This window comes from Juglans microcarpa x Juglans regia, chromosome 4S, assembly GCF_004785595.1.
Source record: "Juglans microcarpa x Juglans regia isolate MS1-56 chromosome 4S, Jm3101_v1.0, whole genome shotgun sequence".
Classification (NCBI taxonomy): domain Eukaryota; kingdom Viridiplantae; phylum Streptophyta; class Magnoliopsida; order Fagales; family Juglandaceae; genus Juglans; species Juglans microcarpa x Juglans regia.
This window is the reverse complement of record NC_054601.1, coordinates 1,114,022-1,122,969: the sequence shown is the minus strand read 5'-3', so window position 1 is coordinate 1,122,969 and position 8,948 is coordinate 1,114,022. Positions and strand designations below refer to the sequence as shown.

At 37.2% G+C, this 8,948-nt stretch overlaps 2 protein-coding genes across 4 annotated transcripts; one reads left to right on the top strand and one right to left on the bottom strand.

Moving 5' to 3' along the window:
* Positions 1-3,112, top strand: LOC121263749. Of its 3 annotated transcripts, none has more exons than XM_041166816.1 (6): positions 1-152; positions 356-477; positions 1,817-2,064; positions 2,316-2,403; positions 2,770-2,836; positions 2,933-3,112. In XM_041166816.1, the coding sequence occupies exons 2-6, from the start codon at positions 473-475 to the stop codon at positions 2,984-2,986; spliced, it is 462 nt and encodes a 153-aa protein (XP_041022750.1). In that variant the 5' UTR covers positions 1-152; positions 356-472; the 3' UTR covers positions 2,987-3,112. The 3 variants fall into 3 exon arrangements, with proteins under 3 accessions (XP_041022750.1, XP_041022749.1, XP_041022748.1); XM_041166815.1 differs by having other exon boundaries at positions 1,812-2,064; XM_041166814.1 differs by lacking the exons at positions 1-152; positions 356-477 and adding an exon at positions 742-1,180 and having other exon boundaries at positions 1,812-2,064.
* A 498-nt stretch (positions 3,113-3,610) lies between these two features.
* On the bottom strand, positions 3,611-8,399 carry LOC121263748 (protein WVD2-like 6). The gene is made up of 9 exons (XM_041166813.1): positions 7,955-8,399; positions 6,824-7,088; positions 6,542-6,742; positions 6,371-6,411; positions 6,039-6,107; positions 5,786-5,882; positions 5,620-5,691; positions 5,423-5,533; positions 3,611-4,407 (listed from the first exon to the last, which is right to left on the bottom strand). The coding sequence occupies exons 2-9, from the start codon at positions 7,073-7,075 to the stop codon at positions 3,883-3,885; spliced, it is 1,368 nt and encodes a 455-aa protein (XP_041022747.1). The 5' UTR covers positions 7,076-7,088; positions 7,955-8,399; the 3' UTR covers positions 3,611-3,882.
* Positions 8,400-8,948: the final 549 nt, after the last annotated feature.

Genomic DNA, 8,948 nt, shown 5'->3' with positions numbered 1-8,948 from the left:
AAAAAACAGCAGACTTCACAATCCACTCGTCACCGTTACTCTTTTACGAAAATCAAAAGAGCCCTTTCGTTGAATTAACTCGCTGGAGGCTGCCCGATTGTTTCAAGGAGACAAAGAATTCGTGAGACGCAATCCAAAATGCCATATTTCTGGTCCGAGCAAACCCCTCGATTCGTTTTTTCTTTATCTTTTTTTTTTTTTTTTTTTGATAATGAAATTTTGAGGGTTCGTGATGGAGTATAATTTTTTTCTCGGGAACCAAACAAAGCTAAATATTGATATCTCTTTTTTGTCTTCTTTTGATTTTAATCTTTGAACTCTGAGTGGTTTTTCCGCTTCGTAATTGAATATACAGGACCATAAGGCCAATCCTTCACAGACCTATGACTTTGCTTGAGATATCTCTGCTTGGACGTGTATAATGCAACTCTGTTGATACGTTCCGCCTTGGCTATCTCGTCTTCTTGCATGCATGGGGTGAGTTCTCTCTCTCTCTCCCGTTGTTTGTCTAAGTTATTCATCGACATGAATCCCGGCCCTCTCTGGTTGCTGAGAAAACGGGAGAAAGGAGCAAAAAAATTGCAGATTTTAAATGTTTGCTTCCCGAGAAAAATGTAGGAAAACAGGGGAATAAACAGTTAAACGTTTTTTCAGAATGCCAGTCATTTTGTTTTGGTTCACGAGTATATAATGTCTGGTCAGCTTTCTGATTGGCTCAGTTGAATTAATGTTGAAATTCTTGTGATACTGCGATAACAAGAAATATAAGATTTGAGATTCCAATTTCTTTGTTATTCCTTAGCTTTCTGTGTGACCAAACAAGGGGTGTCGAGTTTTCTTGTAGTTTATGATTTCTTTGTCCTTTATGGAATCTTTTTGGGTTTGTGTTTTGCTTGTTTAGTAAGCGAACTTTCAGACTGGGTGAACAGGGAGACATGTTGGGGCTTTTTGGTTTTCATTCTTTCCTTGCAGTGTTGGGAAGTTGGTTAGACTATATACATAGGATGTTGGCTTTTCTATAGGGGACTTCATAGGAGCTATGTATTCTAGGTGTTGTTTGTTAGCCCAGTCGGAGAGATGCGTTCAGAAGAAACCCTGCTGTTCGTTTATAATGTTTTATGGAGCGTATCTTCATGCTCTTATGCTTTTGATGAGGGAAAGGGTCAAGGCTGAATGGAAGGCACTTTTTGTAAGAAAGAGGACATTTTTTTAGCTGTTTTGTAGAAATGGAATACCGTTGAAAGTGACATGTCTTCTTTTCACCACAAGCGGTTTACTTCTGTAAATTATGTTACCGTGGCTTAAATTGGAAATGTTGATCCAGTGATTCCCATTTTAGTAGTTAAGTTTATAATGCGGTGATTTCAATCCTTATTCTCCTTTGTGTTCATAGGAAGTACGGCAGAAAGGATTTCGTTCAGTTTTTGTCATTTTGCCAATGTTAACACACACACACACACATGGAAGATTATATGTAGATTCATTTCAACCCCCTCCCCCCCAAATAAAAATTTCCTCCTTTTTTCCTCTTGAGAATTTTCTTAGTAATTATTTTGAGATCAACAAATGTAAGTTTTGGACAAAGTTGTATGAGTGTCTCTTCTTTCCTCTTTTTTTGTTTCTTTGGTTGGCAATATTTTTTTCTTTTTTGGGGGAGGGGAAGATGCAATAGGGAAAAGATTGGAAGCTCCTGTGGCAGTACTTATATGTGTTAGCACAGGCAATAATTTTGTCTAACCTCTTTACTTTTTAAATTTCAAATCGTGTATGTGGTACTAATCTTTTTGTGGTCAAAACCTGCTTTGTAACAGACCAGAGGCTGTCTTGGATGCTATCCAAAACCTAAACTAACCACTTCAGTGGATGAGTCATCAAAAGGGAGATCTCAAAGGCAAGGACGATCTGTGAAGAAATCAAGGGTATTAAAGGACTCCCGGAGCACCAGCACCTGTGAAATGGACAACAGTGCAGTTCATTCCCAGAGAAGCATCTCATCAAATCAAGGCCTTGATACTGGGGGTTGTGCTGGCAGAATGAGCAACCCATCTGAATTCATTAATCACGGCAAGCTCATATTTATTAACTTCTTCTATTCACAATCTGATTACCATATATTTCTTATGTTCTTGCAATTACCTGTCGGAATATATTGTAGCTTACTTGATTTTGATTTTCACTGTAGTGGCTTTTTTTTTATGCCATCTCATGAATATCTTCTCTCTCAAAAGAAAATACATTTTCTCACCATTAATCTTATTTACATGTCCGCCAAAGCTAAATCTTTTTTACAGTGGAAACTTTTTTTTCTGATGCAGGTCTGCTTCTGTGGAATCAGACAAGGCAGCAGTGGCTTGGAAACAGAGGGTCGCACAGGCACCCACAAGTCCGTGAACCCAGAATAAGGTGAATAACCAGCTGTTAGCATTCTGTTAATCTGTCACCATGAAAATATTATATGAAGAATCACAAAAGATTTTTCTCTTCATCCCCACTCCCCCAACCAAAGAAAAAAAGAAACAAAGTAACAGTTATATCCAAGCATGTGGAAAATTTAACTTGCACGGTTTTAGTGACCTGATTAAGTTACCTTTTAATATTTTATTGACTCCTATTTTACCATTAACTCCAGCCCTTGTACTTGCACCTTTTTGGAGGTCTTGAGTCCTTTGTGGGAAAACTCCGCCACTTCAGTAGTCACAATCCAGCAGCTTTAGCAAGACTCGGTCATGCTTTTTGGTTGTTTAACCTCTTTCATTTGTGCTTCTGCAGTTGGAATGCAACTTATGAGAATCTACTAACCAGCAATAAGCCTTTCCCCCAGCCCATCCCCCTTCCTGTAAGTTGTTATGGATTGAGCTTGTTTCCTCTATTTTCATTGCTTGTAAATGTTAATACACTATTCCTGACTGTTTTATCGAATTTTAAATGACAGGAAATGATAAATTTCTTGGTAGATATTTGGAAGCAGGATGGTTTGTATGATTGATTGAGCAAACCAGGAAAACTCTAAACTCTTCTCTCTTTTTTTCCTCCTCCTTCAAATCTTTATTTGTACTGATTAAATATCAGGGACTACTGTATTTTTTCAATTTGAATTCATCTTCTGTGCTTAGGTTCTTTATGGATGGGCTAGACGAAATTTATTGTATTATTAATATCTTCACTTTTCAGAGTATCAAACCATAAATGATTTGGGTCTTCCATTATATGAGTATATCTGGGTTTCCTTTACTTAAAATGTAATCAAACAAAGATAATGTTTCAAGCACTCCCCAATCAAATTAACTTAGGGCCAAGATCCTGTTCCATGCCTTGATGTCATGAACAAGGGAGAAGAAAATAACTTATAAGAAATGAGACTCGCACGATCTCTCGCACTAGTCATGCAACACTGAGGTAAGATCAGTAGCTCAAACTCGAATACTTGATCCATTAAGCATTTCAAAGTTCAAATAGTCATTAAGGATGTCCCAGCACAAAATCAGCCTTCATCAACAATTCCCATTACCCATTTGTTCAACGGAATCAGCTTAAACAAACAATTCATTTTATCCTGAACTATCTAATAGCAGAATCTCCCAAAATTTTCTCAAGATTTTCAAAGACGAGGTAACTAATCAATTCTTGAACTTATAAATTAAAACAACCTGACAAATAGTTACATACAGTGCTGCAAGCTGGAATGCAAACTCCTATGACAATACCAGCAACCTTGAAAGCACACAAAATAACCAATGCTGCTATGGACAGGACGATATCACAAACCATAATGCAAAATCCTTCATGCCTTCATCGTCAAATAATTCAGGTCTTATAAGTCTTATTTTCAGGAAATAGAGAGGGCTCCATAAGTGCTCATCTCATTCTATTGCCACATTTTGTTTAATTCTCCAATGGTGTGGCTTCTTGAATCAAGGTGGCATGAGGCTGCTCTTCTACCTCTGCCCCATAATCTTTACACGCTTGAGTTTCACTTGGCTCAGCTATGGGAACTGCCTCGGGGTCTTCAATGATAGATGAAGTTCCATTCATTTCACTGGACATATTGATATTCTCTTCATCTGTTGCATTGGACATGGCAGTCTTCTCTTCATTTCTTGCATTGTCCAAGTTATTATGTTCTTTATTAGTTGCATCGGAGAGGGTGTCATATTTCTCATGCTTAGCTTTAGTTGAAGTGGTTTTTTCTGGAATGATTGCGTTAGATATATTGGTATTTTCAGAAGGCAATCTAGGAAGAGACTTTCGTTGTGGCTTCTTAGGATGGATGGTACCTTTGGCAGGGTTTTCCTTGGAGACTTTCTCATCTAGACTTAGCCTGACTATTCTATCACTGGTACCATTCCCTTCAGTCTCAGAGCTCTTCTTTCGGCCAAGCTTGGGAGATTTAGCTCTTGTTGGTGGTATCTGCTTCAAAGTGACAAAGGTTTTAGGGCAAATAAACTTCAATATGATAACAATCCCACATGCTAACCCAAAACAAATTCAGTTAAATGATCGATGCTGCCACATAGCAGACAGGGACAGTAAATAGGATCATCAAATAGAGAAAATCACGAACATAATGCAGCAAACTAGATGACATAAAAATTTGCTATTTGTACATATACCACATTAGGCTAGAAGACTAGAACCATGATAAGTACTGAGAAGGTCTTCCCTGAAACAACTCAGCATCAAGATTAACTGTTTTCATGGTGGACAAGAGATGAGAAACATTCCAATTATGAAAATATTACCATTCGTATAACATAAGCATGATAACTACACTAAAATGATAAGGAGCCATGGGTAAATGGGAACAAAGGCTCCAAATGACAAACTAAAATAGGATCAGACTAATAATGAATGCCTCAATAAGTCCTGAATTGAACAATTGACATGTATAGCACATTGCCAGCAATAAAAGATACTTAAAATCACCAGATACAATACCAGTACACGTTGTTGATATATCCCATACATGTAAATAATATGCCAAGAAGAAAAGAAAAGAAAATAAATATAATAAAGAAGAAAGGCCAAAGTTACTTTAGAACAGTTCTAAGAGGGCCTATCAAAAGGATTCCCCAACAGAAGTTAGCTATCTGATAAGTACGAAAAACATTATATGAAGATACACCTAGGGAATCCTCATTGCCTTTACTAGCACCAATTATATTGTAAAAGCTGACAGAGCCCTGGCTCTAAATTAGGTATGCTGGCTAGGACACTTTACAGGAAAACTTCAATGCCATTTGGTGCTATTTATTTCATTTATTACTAGGCTATAATCTAAATGACAATTAAAAAAACAAAGGAATGCTACTATCACAACCTTACTCTGACACAGCCTAGCAAGTACGTGTATGCTTGGAATGTATCAAGTTGTGGACAAAAATAAAAAAAATTATGGTAGATAGCACGTGTTCATACACCTTACCTTCTTCAACTCCACTTTAGGAGGTGGAGGCTCCTGATAGAAGCTTGGCATGGGGGTTGCTTTAAAGGTCAAACGCTTTCTAAGCATCTTGATCTCAGCTTCTTGTGTTTCCTGCAAAACAATTGAAAATTCTTCATGGTCAGGACATATTGCATATACAAACAAAATTCCAGTACATATTTAGAAAAAAATAACACCTGGGACTTGGCTTGCAAGTTATTCTTCTCTACTTCCTTTGCATGAATCTTTTCCTCAAGTTTAGAATAGAACTGCACAATATAAGTGTAAAAGATTATATTTACGTGCAGATCCAACAGGAGAAGACCATTTAGTAATTCAATCAGGTGCAAGTACAAAACCAACCTCTCTCCGTTTCTCAGCTCGTTCATCACACCTAAAACTGAAACCATAGTTTGGAAGTGCACCAACCTTGAGAAGTTTAGCATCTCCTCCCGAGGGACTTTTATTAGCACTTAAGGATAAACTAATGGATATCAGTATATTATCATAAGCCACAGAATAAATGTCACATTGTCTTTTCTACTTACACAGCAAAGAATAATGTTCAAATTTCTAACTGCAGAGCAAAAGAATAATGTTAAAAAACAAAGGATACGAGGAAGGTTGTGTGTCATCGGCTTTACCACCAGATCCTTTTTTCAAGGGCTTCATTTTTGTCTTATCCCTGTATCCAGGAAATCACATTTAACAAATACATGCAGACAATAGCTTTATGATTTTCTTTATTTGTAATTCTGGTAGTAAAATTAGGTAGCAACAGAAAAATAGAACTAATAAATTAATCAAATATTTCAGACATAGATGGTTAGGTAGATCATCCTACATCCTGTCTCGCAAACTTAGCACCAGCTTAAATTTGGATAAAGACATAGCTCTATCGCTCAAGGATTAGATAAGGAAATGACAGGCGATGGCAAGAATACATACTCAAGTCCTTTAGACGGTGCTCCTACAGACTTTCCAGATTGCTGTTAAAAGCAGATAGAGACCAAAAACAATCATGATTATGAAAAATCAACTTCAGATGAAATAGTAGGAGTGGTGAGCTAAATTTAAAATTCAGCCATGCTACAAAAGGAAGCCACCATAAAAGTTTACCTTAATATTTGTTGGGTGCATATTCAAACCATCTGAACCATTTGAAATAGATGTTCTCTCGACATCTTTTCCATTATTGCTCCTCACCACCCCAGCTGCTGAAGCACTTTTCAGGCTCAGGGCCTTCTCATTCTTGCTCTTACCTTGCGCCTTTTGAGGTTTGGATTGCTTTGAATGATCTGCATTTTTCACCTCCCCTTCCTGTAACATGGGCACACGGGTGGAATTCAAATCATAAGGGATCATTCAACAAACCATTCAGACAAAATAAAAACATCCTACCTTAGATGTGTAGGGAACGTCTGATCTCTCATTGACTTCCCCAGTAGAGGAGTTAATAATTGCATCAGCATCCAACTTGACAACATTCTCCAAATACCCATTTGGCACCGCTGGCTCTGAACTTTTACTGACAGTCCTTTTTGCATTATCTAAAACAGCTCCATCCTCTCCAAAAGCGGGAAGTTGCTCGTGAACACCATTTTGATGGGTTGCCTCAAGCCCATCAACAGGTACAAGACCATCTGAGTCCATCACCCCAAGAACACTACGAAAGCAAAGATGCATGGAACTATGAACTTAATCATTAAGGAATTAAGCAGAACTCCAAGAACTCCAGCACCCCCCCCCCCCCCCCCCCCCGGGGGGGGGGGGGGGGGGTGCTGAAATCTACAATCTGCTAGTCCTAATAAACAAACCAGCATATTCTTCCATTTTCACATGGACCATATGATCTTGAGGGTCTTGCACTATCGTGCATGAGTACATTTAAATTTCAAATCCCGCATGCAAGCACAATCAAATGTGCAAATACTCCATTGAAGTTAACAGGCCGGGCGTTCAGAACAACCAAGACACCACATTAGTACACAAGCCATCCATTTAACCTCGCTTGGCCGCTACAGAAGTATAGAAGGAGGCAAGAAATGCGTAAAATTTGGGACTTGTGTGGACAAAACCTAGTTTCGAACTATAATTGACATTTTAATTTCTTTTATTTTCGAAAACAATCACATCCAATTAAGGAGGCACTTGACACTAATCAATGATTTCGGATGAAATCTCAACACCTAAGCAACATAGACACATAAGCAAGATGGAAACGAATCAAAATACAGCAAAAAAAAATCAATTTTCCACTTTAAAAGAAGAAGAAAAAAACAAGCACATTTCTAGATAAAAGCTATCATTTGACATTGATCTGCCATATACACCAACATGCAACAAATCTTCATCATAAGAATCAGGAATCTGTTTGATTTTAGAGGAAATAAGAGGAAACAGCATCCTGAATCTAAGTTGAGACCATTTAAGACTTCACTTCCAAAAAGACGAAAGCAGCATAGAAACCATTCGATTAAAACATTATTCCATTCAGTTCATTTTCAGATACTTCAAAATCTTTGCTCTTACCTCGAGAAGCGTGCAATAATCAAATCTCCATCAAAGCACGATTTGCTTTGATTCAACCACAGATTCGCTTGGAAGCTTTGAAAGATCTATGCAGCGCAGAACACGCTCGCGCACACACAGTGTCAAAGAGATAGAGGGGATGATAATGAAGATGGCGACAATGGATCGAAGGATCCGAACCCTAAGAAAGTATCTATCGGAATCAAAATGTCACTGTTGGAAATTTCCTTTTAATTAATTATTTATTTTTTAACAATAATAATGGATTCGAAAGATGTAGAGGGAGGAATTGAAGGGTCAGAGAAGGTGTAAATCGGGGTCTTTCAAACCCATTTCATGGTCAGGTCAGGTCGGGTCACACTCCTTCGAGTGTGTGAGGGAGAAAGAAATAGATAGGGATGGAGATAGAGAAAGACGGTTAGGTATGGACATACGGTTATACGGTTTTTCGGGGAAATACGCGCAGTTATACGGTTTTTATTATATACGCACTGTCAAGTAACTGACACCGTCTCCCTCGTAACTTTTTCTGTAATGGATACAACCAACGATCGGTGTCCTAAAGGTGTAGAGTTTAAAATAGCAGTGACAGAGATAGCCGGACCATATGAAATTTACATTTTCTTTACGTGATGTGATGAGGTTTATTAAAAAAAATGAAAAAGTATAAATATAAAAGAGTTAGCTCAGATATAGATGATTTTAGATAAAAATTAAAAGTTGAATAAGATATTATTAGAATATAATTTTTTAATATTATTATTATTTTAGGATTTGAAAAAGTTGAATTGAGATTTGAAAAAGTTAAATTATTTATTGTATTTTGTGTAAGAATTTGAGAAAATTGTAATTATGAGATAAGATGAGTTTAGATGGTTTCTCAATCCAAACGGGGCCTAGAGAAAATTTAAAATTTTAGTTTTCTTTTTTTTTTTTTCCAAATTTTCAGATGCCCTCTTACTTTGAATATAATTTTGTTGTATTTTTTTTCAAT